The sequence below is a fragment of the Lissotriton vulgaris genome, chromosome 8 (genome assembly GCF_964263255.1).
Source record: "Lissotriton vulgaris chromosome 8, aLisVul1.2, whole genome shotgun sequence".
Lineage (NCBI taxonomy): Eukaryota > Metazoa > Chordata > Amphibia > Caudata > Salamandridae > Lissotriton > Lissotriton vulgaris.
The window spans coordinates 687,378,210-687,395,628 of NC_141696.1; the positions used below are offsets into that span (position 1 = coordinate 687,378,210).

The 17,419-nt window shown below is 45.2% G+C and overlaps 1 protein-coding gene across 1 annotated transcript in view; it reads right to left on the reverse strand.

Moving 5' to 3' along the window:
* The window catches only part of MBTPS2 (membrane bound transcription factor peptidase, site 2), a 355,842-nt gene that overhangs the window by 94,909 nt on the left and 243,514 nt on the right, over positions 1 to 17,419 (reverse strand). Inside the window, exon 10 of the mRNA XM_086934551.1 lies at positions 1,662 to 1,737. Coding sequence (XP_086790677.1) covers positions 1,662 to 1,737 — 76 coding nt within the window. The remainder of the gene's footprint in view (positions 1 to 1,661; positions 1,738 to 17,419) is intronic.

Here is a 17,419-nt window from a genome sequence, read left to right on the forward strand (position 1 = left end):
CCCTGGTAGGTGGCATATCTAGGTAACAAACTGTAAATCTTTTGACTAGCTGGCCTGCAATAATGAGACATACCCCTATGTAATGAGGTGATTTTTATTGTTAATACCAACTTTCCTTTCTCGAAGTTCACCACCAAATTTCCCCCATAGAAGAGTTTTGGGTATATGTCTTGGCATGTGTTATTCACCAATGATGGGTGGGTTGTGTAGGTCAGTGGGTACCGACCAGCCAATTACACTCTGCATTACAGTGCTTGACCACAGCTATGTTCCAAGTTTTCCTGCAAGGGCATCACACTGAAGCATGGCCCCTAATTTCCCCATTCATTGAGTAGTAATCAGAATCCACAGTCCCAATTGCCTCTGGGGGAGAGAGAACTACAGGTACTGGCCTGTCGTACCAGAACAGGGACAGGGATATACAATTAAGAACTGGAATGCATTCGACCTCAACTCAGGCAATTCAGTGAAAGATTCAAGATAACACACCTCCACTTTTACTACAGTGGGAAAAAGAGGGAAGAGTTGGAGGTGGAATCAGGACAGTAGGGAACATCAACCAGGCTTCAAGAGAGGGAAAGTCTTCTACATTCCAATTGGTCGATGGGTGTTATGAGAAAAGGATCCCTCCTCAGTAACTATAAAAACACAAGGATATAAAATCAAAGGAAAATGGCAGCTGGGGAAATCACTGGTTATGGCTACCTTTTGATTCTGCCAAATGCTGAATGAGAGCCCGATGGCCTAGGGTGTCGGACAAGTGTTAACCTAATGATAAACAGTCCACACACATTCTTCCAAAGTCCTCGAAGTACATCCTTGAAACAATCAAAAAGTCTAGTTAAGTATCTCAAAGTCCACAGAAGGGGGATTTCTTGAAGATGAGGGCAACCAACCATTGACAGGACCCCTTGAGATGTTTGAGGAGAACCAGAGTCTTGAGGATTGTGGACTTTGTAACCAGGAAGGAAGTACAAATAAACATACAGTTCTATAAAATACTTCCACCTTCTTGTGACAATTAGGCAAGAAGCATGACCTAAACATTTAAGAGAGGGGAATCCAGGAGACATTAAACGTAACTGGCAGTGGTAACATGTGAAAACCCTACTGCAAAGGTGCCAATAGTAACTGCAAGTGGGCTATAAAAACAGTCTTGATCAACCAACAAGGATCCTCCTTGGCTCTAAACAAATGAGAGGGACTCATTAAAATTAGGGGCACGACCTACTGGACTCATAGGTTGGTAACAGAGACCTAAGGAGAAATGGAATATGAACATATCTGTTCGTGCATGTTCTAAAACACATTTAAAGATATTATTTATTTAGTTTTAATGAGATACTAACACATCTCAGCGAGGTGCCTAGTTTTAAAATTACAAACTGCATACACTATATAATGAAAGGGAATGAAAATGTAAAACTGTTTGTCAGTTATACTACTTTTAGACTGTAAGTGTCTACTAACGGAGGTTGTTTGGCAAGGAATGGTATTAACATATCAAAATGATAAAGAAGAATATACAATGTATTAGCTGAGAAATTGTGCTACACCCTAGAGTCCAACAAACATCCATATACATTCAAAATGAATACAGTGTCAACTTTGATCTTTATAACATGTTGTTACATAATGAGCACTCTCTTGTTGAAGGATACTTGCAGAATGTCTCTATAACCACCGGCATGTCTATGCTGAGAAAGTTGTATCGTGGGATAAAACTGCTGAGACCAACTAGAAATGAAATCAGACAATACATGTTTGTACAATTAATCATATGTACATGAAAATAACAAATGAAATGTAAGACTACCTTTAAAAATACGCAGTTTGCTTGTCATAAGGAAAACAATGCTCGCCATAAAACATGTTTACATTAAACAAAAAGAAGTAGGCAAGGGACAAGTAAGTGCTCTACTTGATTGTGGAATTCCTAATAAATGGGACATTTTTACACAAGTAACGAAGCAATCTTGTGGCGGTAAAAGGATTGGAATTAGACACATATTTACCAGAGCTACTTTTAAAGGCAAAGCAACTAATTGATATTCAATAACATGGCACTGGTATAAAAGACAAGCAAAAACACTTTACTATTTTTTGCAAACTTAACGCCCTCTTGGAGACAAGGAAAGAGAGAGAGGCGAAACAACATAGGAGCAAATAAAAGTGATAGGTGTCCACTTAGCCTATAAACAGATTTATGCAGCACTGTTATCAATTCACTAAATTACCTTACTGAGATTGGCAAATGTAACCTTCAGCAAGGGCGTAGGTACACACCCACGCTCACCTCCCTCTGAGGTGTTAATGGGATTCACACCTATGACTGTCATGCTGCACACAGATCTACATACCTTCCCATTATACTGCAATGCGAGGGACATTAACATTGTGAAATCCACAATCTCCTGCATGTCCTACCAAGGCACCACATTAGTCCGCTTCATAAATTGCCTTTATGTAGCCGATGTAGAATCTCCTGCATGTCTTACCAAGGGACCACGTTAGTCCAGCTCTCTGCTTTGACTTCTAGTAGCAAGAATAGTATCCTTCAAGACACTCTGCATTATCCATAGCACCCAACGTGGTATTGGAGGTTTTCCATTGATAAATTAGGAACAAACACACCCATTTGCAATCTACCATGAAAGATCTATCCTGAACTGGACTGTGAAAATACAACTGCACACAATTTAGAGGCCCAACATTCTTAATTTCGAAATGAAAGCTATGGTATTCTTCCTTCTGAAGACTTGGATGTTTCTATAAGCCTAAGCTACATAAAGTGGCAAGTCATAGGATATCAAAACAGACTTGCACATCAGCTGTGTGCCTGATCACCAGCCATGCTGCAGGTGAATCAATGAGTATGTACCAGGGTACTCTGACCGTCCTCTTAGATTAAGGTTTCTTGTGTCCACCACAGAAAAAAAGAATCACCTCCCTGAATATATCTCACTCGCGCCTAACCTAATGTCATTCTGAAAGCCATTGAAGACCCACCTTTTCAAGACCTCCTTCGACAACTAACATTCTCTTCCCTATTTTATAAAATCTCCAGGCTGTCATTTTCTTTATTTCTCATATTATCATGTCTGACTTGCACCTAACCTACTTTCATTCTGAAAGACGTTGAAGACAGCTTTTCAGGATCTCTGTGAGAAGTTGGCCTGGCATATGCGGTCCACTATTCTAGTGGGCACCTTGCACCAGCCAAAACGACCCTTATTGAGGGTAGGTTGTAAAGTCAACCTTATAGAAAGCTATCCTAGTGGTAGCTGTGGAGAGCAGTCTTCAGGCTAAGACCTAGAGCCGAGCTAAGCAACTTGTTTTACCAGATACAGTCTCTTGAATAATCAAATTAAAGCACACCACACAAGGTATACATCAAATATATATGTATTTAATCTAAACACAACCTCTCTGGACTCTTTATGAGGTCAGAGGTAAAAGTACAATACAAGGAACTTAATTAGCATACGATAAGTTGCACAGTATATGTTTTGCCCTAGGGGCCTCACAAACCATATACTAAAATAGTGGTATAAGAACCATGTGAGGGATAGAAAGCAGGCCTAGGGCCTGTAGAACCGCTGGGGCGACCAGGAACTACCCAAGGTAGGGACACAGGAGACCCGCGGGGAACGCGTGCAGTGTCTAAACACAGCCGCGGATCACCATTGACTTTCTATGGAGAACGAACAAGTTACAATTTTAAAGATTAAGGGCACTTAGAGGTGAACTACGATGGAACCCTTTTAGACTAGGACACTTCGAGAGTCAAGACCCACGGGAGCACCGGAGTTCTCGTGTTACCTCACCCAGGGAAGCTGGGTGCATAGGTGTCTTTTGGTGTCGGGTTTTGTCGTCGTTTCCAATGGAGAGCTGCGAAGAAATGCTGCAGGCGACCAGAGGAAAAGTGTCCGGGTGGATCCAAGGGTGGATCGGTGATGAGAAGAACGTGAAAGCAGAGGGGACAGAGTCTAGGTCACTAGCCAGTGACCAGGATGGCGAGGAACAGATGCCAGCCGATGTCGGGTGTTTTCAGGTGAGAGGTGAAGCTTGATTCTTCAGCCACGGGGTCCAGGAGGCGTCGACGGCGACCAGGAGCTGAATTGGAGCTGTCCCACGAAGGATGTCGAGTGCTGCAGCTTCGGAATAGGGATTGGACCCAACAGGCCTTGGCAACAGCAACCCACGCAAGATGTCGAGATTGGCTTCGGTTCAGACCAACAAGGCCTGAGAGACTCCTCCTTTGGAGAGGAGTGAGAGCAGGTCTGGAGCAACCAGGAGAGCTCAGGAAATCAAAGATGGCCCTCGTAGGGGCTCACAAGCCAATGGACTAGGAACCGCGAAGTGGCCTTGAGCGGAAATGCACAAAGTGGGCCCACGGTACACTCGTGGAGTGTAGGCCTCTGATCTTCGGTGCAAAAGGTGCACGGGGGCAGGGGCTTCAAGTACCTCATTGCACAACTTCGGGAAGTAGGTGCAGTTGCAAAAATGCAGGATGTCCAGGAGTTCCGGTCCCATCTCTCTCGTGTCTGCTACAGGTCTCAGCTTTGCTGGGAGCGCAGGTCAGCATTAGAAACGTCTGGAGGTCCGTGTCCTGTGTCGCAGAAGCTTCGGGATCCGGCAGGAGCCTCGACAATGCAGACCGGCAAAGATGCTTTTGTTGCCGGTTTGAACAGGGTGGTCACTCCTTGACCACCTAGGACTTTAGATTACTCTGGACGAAACTCTGCAACATATATTTTGGACCTTCGACATTCCATATTGACTGGAAGACGGAAGAAATCTCCCTTGTGGTCAAGGAGTGACCACCCTGTTCAAACAGGCACCGGTCTGCATTTTCGAGGCTCCTGCCAGATCTCGAAGAATCTGCGACTCAGGACACAGACTTCCAGACATCTCTGACGCTGACCTGCACTCCCAGCAAAGCTAAGACCTGTGGCAGACACGAGAGACGTGGGACGGGAACTCCTGGACATCATGCATTTTGCAACCTGCACCTACTTCCCGAGATATCCCGAAGTTGTGCATTGGGGTGCTTGAAGCCATAGCCCCGAGCACCTTTTGCACTGAAGCTCAGAGGCCCACACTCCACGAGTGTGCCGTGGGCCCACTTTGTGCATTTCAGTTCGACGTGTCTTTGCGGTTCCTTGTCCGTTGACTAGTGAGCCCCCACGAAGACCAATCTTTGATTTACTTTGCTTTCCTGGTTGCTCCAGGATTGCTCCAACTTCCCCAGGCCTGCCTGGTCTGCACTGAAGCCAATCTCGACATCTTGTGCGGATTGCGCTTGCCATGGCTTGTTGGGTCCAATCCGGATACCGACGCCGCAGTCAGCTAGATCCTTCGTGGGATAGCTCGAATCCAGCTCCTGGTCATCATCGACGCCTCTTGGACTTCGTGGCTGAAAAGACAAGCTTCACCTCTTCACCTGAAATCACCAGACATTGGCTGGCAGCTTCCCATCGCCATCCTGGTCACTGGCTAGTGACCCAGACTCTGTCCCTTCTGCTTTCAGGTTCTTCACATCTCCGATCCACCCTTGGATCCACCCGGACACTTTTCCTCTGGTCGCCTGCAGCACTTCTTCGCAGCTCTCCACTGGAATCGACGACAAAACCCAACACGAAAAAACACTTATGCACCAGGCTTCCCTGGGTGAGGTAATACGAGTACTCCGGTGCTCCCGTGGGTATTGACTCTCCAAGTGTCCTAGTCTAAAACGGTTTCATTGTAGTTCACCTCCTTGTACCGTTATTCTTTAAAATTGTAACTTGTTCGTTCTCCATAGAAAGTCAATGGTAACCCGCGGCTGTGTTTAGACACTGCGACCGTCTCCCGTCGGCCTCCTACATCCTAACCTTTGGTGGTTCTAGCAAGCCCCAGCGATTCCACAGGCCCTAGGCCTGCTTTCTAATTCTCATGTGGTTCTTACACCACTATTTTAGTATATGGTTTGTGAGGCCCCTAGGGCATAACGTACACTGTGCAATTTATCGTATGCTAATTAAGTTCCTTGTATTGTACTTTTACCTCTGACCTCATAAAGAGTCCAGAGGGGTTGTGTTTAGAATAAATACATATATATTTGATATATACCTTGTGTGGTGTACTTTCATTTGGTACTCAAGAGATTATAAATGGTAAAACAACTCGCTTAACTCGCCTCTAAAGTCTTAGCCTGAAAGCTGCTCTCCACAGCTACCACTAGGGTAGCTTTCTATAAGGTTGACTTTACAACCACCATCAATAAGGGTCGTTTGGACTGGTGCAAGGTACCCACTAGAATAGTGGACATCATATACCAGGCCAACTTCTCACAGAGACGAAGTACATAGTCCACAATATCCTATTTAGGAGGCTTGAGAGGTAACTCCCATCCCTCCTTCACCAGACAAAGTGGTCCTCTGACAGGGTGCCCAAACAGAAGCTCAAATGTACTGTAGCCAACCCCCTTCTGTGTAACTTCCCTGTATGCAAACAAAAGGCAGGGTAGCAGGATATCCCATCTTCGCCTGAGCTTTTCTGGGAGACCCTTAATCATACCCTTTAACCCCTTTACTGCTAAGGCTATTTTACTGCTTTAATGTAATTTCCATTGAAATCAATGGAAAGTCCATGACGAGTTACCCTTGTCATTAGCGGCGAAGAGGTTAAGGTATTGTTAAATCTTTAAACCAGACCACTGCACTGTGGATGATAGGGTGTGGTGAACTTGTAGTTCACTCCACACTCCTTCTACATTGCAGTTAAGTAACTAGACATAACGTTTGTACCTCTGTCTGATACAACCTCCTTAGGGAAACCCACCCTTGAGAAAACTCCCAAGAGGGCTTGTCGTATTGATGAAAGATACAATGTCCACAAAGAGTAGGAGTAGAATTGGCTTGTTTATTATAAGCTACTAACTAGAGCTGGTGTCCCTCTCCTGACTAGCAAGCAACTGCCAGTCTAAGCAGAGAGAGAGAGAACACCAGAAGAAATAAAGATCCAAAAGGAATGCAAGCATTAAAGGGACAGGGATCAAAACAAGATGGCAAGATACAACATATCCTCATTCCTTCACCATTTCAGAAAAGACACGAAAAGAAAAGAAAAGAAGAGAAAAGAAAAAAAAACTAAATAAAAAAACTAAGGATCATCACAAAAGTAATCCCTCAAATAAGACGGAGGTCCTGGTCGAAGAACCACACACATCATCCCCGTCTTTCCACCATCACACACGTCACTGGCACCCCCATCTGACTGACTCACATCACTTACAACAGCCTCAGAATGTTTCTTGTAAAGTGCAACTGTTCTGAGGTTCCAGTGTTCACCATTATCTAAAACGACATACCTCTCATGGACAGTCTTCACCTTGTATGGTCCCCTAAACTTGGTCAAACCACCACAAATCCGACCTGGCTTGACTTTCACAAGGTCATTAACCCTGATGTTATGTGTAAAATTCTTTGTTGAACCTACAGCACCACCTGTCACTTCGGGATTACCCAAACTCACACACTCCTTCATCCACGCAGGAAGCAACTTGGTGCCAGCACAACAACCTCTCATAACAGTGAAAGGAACCATTCCAGAAGAATAATTAACTGTCGTGCGGTACGCCCAGACTAACTCTTCCACCATGACTCTCACAGAACTACCAGTCACCATAGCCATCTGAATGGCCCCTTTCACCATACGGTTCGCCCTCTCAACCATTCCATTGCCCTGCGGGTTGTAAAAACTGGTCCTTGAATGAACAATTCCACAAGCACCTAGAAATTTCCTCATTTCCTCAGAAGTAAGCTGAGTGCCATTGTCTGTAATTAGCTTCAATGGGAACCCTTCCTCTCTAAAAATCTCAGACAACAACTGAATCGTGACCCTAGTGGTTATTTCCCTGCAGAATTTTACCACTAACCTCCTAGAATAAACGTCAATCAGGACAAGTGCAAATCTCAAATCCTCATTAAGGCCATTGAATGGACCAACAAAATCCATGCAAACAGTATACCAAGGAGCAAGAGGATCTTCAATAGACCCATGGGATGTCTGACTACCCAATTTAAGCCTTTTCTCACTTTCCAGACACTCAGAACATCTTTCGACCCAATCTGAAATATGTTGGTCCATTGATGGCCACCAAAAACACTCTCTCAACCTTTTCTTAGTAAGTGACTGGCCCAAGTGGCCTTCATGTGCCAGCTTGAATAAAGTGAACCGCAAATCCTGTGGAGGGATAAACTTGTCATCCTTCATTATTATATTCTTTTCATGATCCAGAATGGACAGTTCATCAAGCACCTTCAAGAACGGTCTGACAGCACAATCAAGGGTGCTCTCGCGCCTTGGACCACCAACAATCAACTCCTTCACCTTCTTCAACACATCATCGGCAGCCATGCTTTCATTCCACTTCTCTTTCCCAATGGCACCAGAACAAAACTCTACAACATCGCCCACCGGCGCTACAGAACCTTCACTCAATGAAGACTCAACACCTGTGCGATCCACCTCCTGCCAGGGTAATGGAAGTCTAGACAGACCATCAGCCAAGTTGTTCTTCCAACCCGGAATATACTCCACCTTGTACAAAAACTCTTGGAGTTTCGCTGCCAGCCTTGCCAATCTCGCAGACCCTTTTCCTGCTCCACCAGGGGACAGTATCCTAACTAAGGGTTTGTGGTCAGTCTGTAGTCTGAAAAGAGATCCCCACAAATACATCCTGAAATAAGCACACCCCCAGGCCGCAGCAAGGGCCTCCTTCTCAATGATTGAGTAATTCCTCTCAGAGACAGTGAGAGACCTGGACGCGAACGCAACCGTCTTAATACCTGAAGGATGAACCTGCGCAAGTACAGCGCCCAGGCCAACACCGCTCGCATCCACAGTCAAGACAGACTCTTTCTTCGTATCAAACGGTGTTAAGATACCAGCTTCACATATCTCTTTTTTTATTTCTTCGAAAGCACACTCTTGTTCTTGACCCCAGCCAAACTTGCAACCTTTCCTAAGTAACAACCTTATTTTTTCCGTCTTATCTGCAAAATTCCTTACAAATTTTGCGTAATACTCTATGAGACCGAGAAACGATCTTAACTGATCTCTATCGCAAGGTGCTGGTACCTTCCGTATTGATTCTAGCAGATCACGCTTCGGTCTCACTCCATCAGCTGACAAAGTATAACCAAGGTACTCCACCTCCTCTACCGCGAACTTACATTTATCCTTCCTCAAGGTCAACCCAGCCATCTCCATCTTATTGAGGACTGTCTTCAAGATAACATCATGCTCTTCCTTGGTCTTTCCAAACAACAATACGTCATCTTGAAAATGCACAACATTTTCCACACCACTCAGCACCGAACCCATCATACGCTGGAATACTCCAGCCGCCGACGCCAACCCAAACGGCATCCTGGTAAACTGGAAGATACCCTCAGACTTGATAAATGCCGTCAAGTGCTTAGACTCCTCGTGTAGTCTGATCTGGTGGTAGGCACTACGTAAGTCAAGCTTTGAAAAGAACCTTCCACCTTTCAACAACAGCACCAACTCATTTATATTGGGAAGAGGAAACCCATCCACAACTATGTTTCGATTAAGTGTGCGTAAATCCACACAGAACCTGTATTTGCCGTCGGATTTGGTCGTGATCACGACTGGCGAAATCCACGATGAAGTCTCAATTTGCTCAATTACTCCTTGTTCCAACATGTCACTCAACATCCTCTTAACCTCAGCCCTAGCTATGATAGGTACTTTCCTGACCTTATGTTGTAAGGGAACAGCGTCAGGCTTCCACATTATCCTATGCACATATCCTTTCAATTCTCCTATCGTTTCTTTAAACAACTCAGGCATCCCATCCACAATTGAAAGGGTTGTCACCTCGTCCACCACCATTACTTGATCCGCAGCCCTCGGGTTCAACACAATATGGAGATCATACTGGTGTCCCCACCCCAATATTGCTGGACCCGACTGCGCCACATATACCTATCCTCTTACAGATCTCCCTCTGAACGAAATGACAGCAGACATGAACCCCAAGATCACTATTCTTTCACCCTGGAACCCGCCAGGATTGATATATTTTGCCTCAAGCACAACCTTTGGCCAATTCGCACTGAACAAGCACATGGGGATGATAGTCCAAAAGGACCCTGAATCCACCATCAACTCAACAATCACACCATCAATCTCAAACACTGCCTTCGGCCTCACCCTCCTTCTAGGGTTCATGTCCAGCTCTTCATCGCTCACTACCAAAATCTTGTTTACACCTTCCACATTGTCAACAGTCGCTACCTCCGTTTGTTCCCGATGAACGACAGCAACCCTCCCTTTACTCACAAACTTGCACATTCTTGAAAAGTGCCCACGCTTCCCACACTTCAAACAATCTTTATCTATGGCAAAACATTTTTTATATTCTGAAGTGTGATAAGTGCTGCCACATCTTGAGCACATCTTGTCTCTACTCCTATACGAGTCACTATTATTACTAACATTAAATGATTTTCTTCCAAGTGACTTTTCCCCCTTCTCATAGGATTTCTTTCCCCCAACTGCTCCCACTTCCTCAACTACCTCTACACACGACACACTCTCTTTTCCAGCATCCTTCCGTTCCATCTCCTTCACACATGCCCCCGATTCTTCAACAATCTTAGCAATGTCAATTGCATTTTGTAAACTGGGATTCTTCGCTGCCCACAGCTTCTCCTGCATCTTCTTATTCCCACATTGGACGATGAGCTGGTCTCTGATCATCTCATCCCTGATATTTCCAAAGTTACATTTCAATGACAGTTCACGAAGGCGAGTCACAAACTGATCCACACTCTCCCCCTGACGCTGTGGCTGCGTGTAGAACTTGTGCCTAGCCATTACTATGTTCACTTCTTTTGAGTACCTCTTTTTTAAACGAGCTTTAGCCTCCAAATACACGTTGGTGATAGCCCTTCCATCTGCATTTATCCCCGGAGACAAAAATTTGAAGGCATGCTGACCTGCTTTCCCCAAAGTACTCAATAATAGCGCTTTTTTCCTTGCAACGCTGAAGTCTTTCCCATCAATCGCCTCAATATAGTTTTCGAAGACCTCAATCCACTCCTCCCATTCAATGGGAGGGTCTCCACTCTGTTGTAAAAATAATGGTGGCATAACAACACTATTACCCTCCATCGCTGTACCTACACCTGTCTTGAGACTGGTCTTAATACCCTAAATACTCTAGTATTTTTAACAACGAGTCTTCCTTCTTCTTCACTGCACACTCGTAGTGCTTTACTAACACGAACTGCCCATTGAACACCAACCTTTGTTCTTTGACCCAAGAAGCTCCTTTTGTAAAATTACACCAAAATTACACTTCTTCCTGTTAATTTTCTGCACTTCCCCACTACTCACGTTCCTTCGTTTAAATGTTGTTCACCTCAAACAGTTTAATAGCCTTTCTTTTCTTCGTCCGCGCCTCGGTCTTCGTTGCGCTCTGCTCTGTTGCTTAGCAACCGTTAGTTGCACTGGAAGCGGAAACTCGCAGCTTGCACGTCACAACGCGGCGTCAGTACACACCGTGCGACGTGACGTTCTCGCGATTCCAGCGCACAGCAGAAACAACAATGGCAGGCTTCCTTCAAGCCGCGTTCTCTGCAGGTTCGTTTGCCGCTTTTGAATGTCGCATCCCCCCTCACGTGCACTCGGTAAGGATCACGGGCTGTAACCCAATATATTTTCCTCCAACGACTCGCCGAGTGTCCTTTACTGTTTCCTGGAGCAGTGGTGCATACTATCACAGCATAAATAAAAAAAGTACTCACAACGTTGTTCAATACTGTGGTTTCATCAACGTTTCCTTTCTTTCCTTTTGGGTCTTTTCCAAAGCTTATTCTTTACTAGTCTCAATGTTTTTCCAATCTTTGCATTTTCTTCTTTCTTGGCACAGCAATAAATCTCTTTTTCCTTGTTGCACGCGCAGTTCTCTCACCAGCTGCTAGTCACTTCTTAGTAGCCTCATCTTCAACACCTGCTAGTCTTCTGAGAGAGAACACCAGAAGAAATAAAGATCCAAAAGGAATGCGAGCATTAAAGGGACAGGGATCAAAACAAGATGGCAAGATACAACAGGGCTCTTGCCACAACAGGTGCTGTAGTGGTCCTAAGGGGTATAGCTACTGGGTACCTGGTGTCATGATCCACTACCACCAGGATAAACCTGTGCCCAGATGCTGTCCGAGGTTCCATTGGTCCAACAATATCAATCCCCACTCTTTCAAAGGGAACCCTCACCACAGGTAGTGGTATAAGGGGGGCCTTTGTAGTGCCACCTGCTTTACGACTGGCTTGGCAGGTGACACAGGAGCGATACAACTCCTTTGTGTCTTCAGAGGGGGAAACCTTTGGATACCAGCGTACCTGTAGCTTGCTGCCAGAATCTCCCGCCTGCCTTCCGCTGTCCCGCTGGTTCTTTCACCCTGCCAGCGCGACCGCCGAGTGGAGCGCGGGCCGGGAACAAACTTCCCAGCAGTCCCGGCGGGCCCACGCATCAACAAACCGCGCCAGGAGGCGCATAAGAGCCGTGCAAGCCCCTGCTGAGTGGGGAAATCTTTGGATACCAGCCTACCTAAAGCTTGCTGCCAGAATCTCCCGCCTGCCTCCTGCTGGTTCTTTCACCCTGCCAGCGCGACCGCAGAGAGGAGCGCGGGCCGGGAACTACACTTCCCAGCAGTCCCGGCAGCCCACGCATCAACAACCCGCGCCAGGAGGCGCATAAGAGCCGTGCAAGCCCCTGCTGATTGGGGAAACCTTTGGATACCAGCGTACCTGTAGCTTGCTGCCAGAATCTCCCGCCTGCCTCCCGCTGTCCCGCTGGTTCTTTCACCCTGCCAGCGCGACCGCCGAGTGGAGCGCGGGCCCGGAACTACACTTCCCAGCAGTCCCGGCAGCCCACGCATCAACAAACCGCGCCAGGAGGCGCATAAGAGCCGTGCAAGCCCCGCCTCGCGGGACGCCGGGCGAAGCCAGGGCAAAGGGCGGGCCCTCTGAGGCCCTCAGAGGTCCGCAGAGGCTGGGCTGGGCCTCCCCCTTTCGGATTCCCAGCAGGTACCCCTGAGTGACTTTGCATGTTATGGGCATACCCACATCTGGTAGGCAAGTTGTCATAGCCAAATGGTTTATTCGGCTTGAGACTCTCATTATAGACTGATAAACAATTACTATCTGAACTGTTTGTTCCCATTCGTTCCACGAGGGTCACCCTATATTTATTCCTTATTACTTATCATTATTTGGTTATTTGATTGTAATCATTTTTCCAATACTGTGTCCGATTGTCAAATATAGATAACATGGGTAAAAAAACACCTGCTGCGCAAGGGTCTACAAATAGACAGAATCCTATTACCACCTCTACCACCCCATTACCGAGTCTTACTGCAATAGACAAAACGTTGCTGAAGACTATTGGGGTGGTGGTAACGGCTATAGAGAACACGGAGAGACGTCTCGCTCCCACCGAGTCTACCCTTACTTTTGCAACCAGATAATACTTCTATAATCCTGGCAAACTCATACGATTCCCTGCTTGCAGTATCTTATGCAGGGTACCCTGGGCCAGAGAATACAGAGAACCAACCGATACAGGAAACAGTTTCTCTAGAACACACACATTCAGGCACTAGACTTTCTTCCACCCCTACTATGTTGTCATTAAATGGGAGTGCAAGCCCAAACCCTATCTCTTGTACATCTGATGATTTGGTAGAACTTGTGGGACCTGATGTATGTCTAAGTAGTGACATGAGAAACAAGGGTAGGGATAACAACGATAGTCCACCTGCTCGTACAAGGGGGCAAAAAGCCAAAAGTAAATTAAAACACAGTAGTAACGAGTTACCATCAAATAAGACAAACGGCAAGGGTTGCCGCAAACAGCTTCAGCAGGTTGCACACAACAACGCAGCCCAAAGCGGCCAAAGTAGGGATAAGGTTTTTGACAAGTCAACCAACGTAGCGCCCAAAACCACCGACAAACGTAGAGCCTGGGAATGGGAACCATTGGGAGAGAATGGAGACCCTGTTCACTACCCTATTAGGGCCCATTACTCTAAAGTTAACAAACATTGAGAAAAGGTTGGGTACCATAGATGTCGAACTAGCAAAAATCATCAGCATGGGGAATAACCAAATAGGAAAATCCGGACAAGGGTGTAGTGCGGGAACTAAAGCCAAGAATAACAATGTCAATTCAACAACAGTCCCCATTAACAGGAAAGATTCCATCCCGACCCGGGCCCAAGTAAAAACATGTCAAGTACCAAAACAGCAGTGACAGGGTTACCTAATCCCAGTACCTCAAAGGGGGCAAACCCAGGAACAGTAATCGTGGCTCCTGGTCAAAGCAAGACGGCACACACTGTACAGGGAGATGGGGATGACAGGACTCACCAAGTACCCACAATAGGAGTCACTACGGTGACCAGTGCAAGTCAAATCCCGGCTCGTATTAGTCTACCCCCGGAATGTGGGGCCTATGTTGCGGTACTTGTTAATGTCCCCAAACTAAGAAATGGCCAACTGGAAAACCCTGACAATCTTAAAAATCCAACACTCCACGGGTTAACTACAAAGTGTGGCTTCCCAATAGAGAAAGCTAAACAAATTGTTTTAACTCAAAGGGTGGGCTGGGTAGGGCCACTGAGGAAAAAATTTAAGGGAGACTGTATCATCATAAATATTAGATCCCCATTCTGGGCCCAACACACCCTTATCAATGCCCCACCACCATCACCCTGGTAGTTTAATACAACGCTACTTCCACTAGGCTATTTTTATAGGCATTTAATAGATCCTAACCTTAATTCTGGGCACACCCCTCCATCGCACCACCAGGATATGTACCTGAGACATCCTATGCCCCGTTTTGCTATACCGACATACAACAGGTTTCAGGCTTTTGACTCTCATGAAGAGATCGACTGACTGAGGAGGCTATCGGTGAGCCAACAGAATTATCCTGTAGCAGGGTTTGGAGGGGTAAATATTAATTGTAATTCTAACCCAGATGAGGCAGGTAGTAACTCATTGACCTTCCCTACCAAAGAGGCTCAAATCTGCGAACAAGTAAACCCGACCACTCAATGCCAACAGATAGATACTGAGGATGAGGTATGTTATGGCCTCCTCCATTCAGTGGAAGAGCCGTATGTGTCCACCATTGTAGTAGAAGCAGAGATAGAACATCCATAGCCAGTAAGAGTGAGCATAGACGTTAGCTCCAGTCCCGATTGCGGTAATTATATAGCTACCTCACAGGTAGAAATAACCGTAACGGACAAAGAAGGTTACCTATTAGCTACATGGAATTTAGCAGGTATAAAGGGGAAGCTGAATACACCATTTTGGGAAGAATTTACTAACAGGGGGTATGATTTCATCTGTTTACAAGAAACATGGTGTCAGGAACCAATCTATGTAGAAGGATACACCTCATATTGTCTGAATGCTATTAGCTCCCCTTCTGGTAGGGCAAAGGGTGGTCTTTTGTTGTTGATATCTAACAAGCTTATAATGTTTAAAACCAAAAGCTATTCCGTAGTGGAGCCACATAGCCAGGTATTGCGGTTGAGTAGCAACAGAGGTACAGACCTAATTCTTGTCAACTTTTATAACAACAACTTTGATGCCTCAAGGGACAAAATCCTGCCACCTTTAGAGAATGAAATCAAAAGGTTTCTGTCACTTTCAAGTAGGCAGGCTACCATCATATGGGCTGCAGATTTTAACATTCAACCATGCCCATTGGCATTAGGAAATTCATGTGGTTTTAGGGTAGAGATTGATGATCATCCCAATGGGGAAGGGAATGATCATTTGCACTTTCCACACTGTAAATTTGGCCTGTCACTAAACCAATTGTTAGTAAAATTTGACCTAGATTTATTGGGCTGCAACAAGAACAAGCATAATATAAGCTGCCCCACGTTTACTGGCAGGAATGCAAATACATTTATCGACCATATCCTAATCTCTAATAGTTGTGATTACTCTAACCTATGGGTTAAAGAAGAAGCCCTAAGTGATCATAATAGCATCTCCCTATCTTTATTGTGCTGTGGAAGGAAACCTCTTTATAATACTGCCTGCTCCAACAACATAGTAGCCTCACGACCTAATGGTATGAGGATCAAATGGGCCGGCATTGACCCCGCCAAAATACACAAAGAGGTAGTGGACAAATGTAGAACAGAGCTAGAGTACTGTCTAAGTGACGTAGTCAACCCTGAAACACTGCTCTTAAGCTTTATTAAGATTTACAAAAATATAGAAGAAATTTTCACTAAAAAACCCAGAGGGAACCGAAATATTAGGATGGGATGGTTTGATAAAAGTTGTACTAGGGCATTAGATGAGCTAAAAGAAGCATTGAACACTAAGCCCAGAAACAATACAAATATTAAAAAGTTACGTAATAAGTACAAACGAACCTTGATTAAAAGGAAGAATGAGCTCCAAGTGGCGGCATGGCACAATCTTAATTTAGCTGTAGAGACTAATAACAGCAAACTCTACTGGGAGACTATAAATAGCCCCTTTCTTAAAAATTATAGCATACCAGAAATTACCTCATACATGGACTGTAATGCTTGGATTGATCATTTTACATATATTTTTAACCCTGATAGGATTGTTTTAGAAACAGATCAGCAAGAGGATTCGGTATGGCTGCCCATAGTGCTCCAAATAAGCTTAGACAAAATATATGAAGGATTAATTATTAGCAAAGGAGGTAAGGCGCCGGGCCCAGATGGGGTCCCGGTGGATTTGCTTAAAGCAGAAATGAATCTTTGGGCACCACTTTTAGTAAGGGTTTTTAATATGGCAGCGGAAGGAAGTTTACCCCCATCATAGAGCCAGTCGGTAATTGTACCCCTCTTTAAGAAAGGCTCGAAATCTGAGGCGTGCAACTATCGACCGATCTCCTTACTCGATGCGTCAATTAAAACCCTGAGCAGGATAATGTTGAAAAGGCTGGAAACATGGGCCACCGAAAATGCAATTATAACTAAAGTACAATATGGATTTAGAAAAGGGTTGGGGACCCTAGAGCAGTGTGTCAACCTGGACCTTTTAATTAACAAAATACACTACTGCTAAGGATGGAACACTGTTCCTCTGCTTTACGGATCTGAGCAGTGCTTTTGATCTCGTAGATCACTCCATATTATGGCCTATTTTAATTGATTTAGGAGCACCGAAGGAAATTATACACTTCCCAGCCAGACTCTACGAGAAATTGACTTGTAAAATACGATATGGTCCCTCTGGTGAATGTACTCCCCCCCTCAAGGTTTCAAGAGGCATCCGTCAGGGTTGTGTTTTAGCACCCTTTTTATTCTCCTTATTTATTAACCAA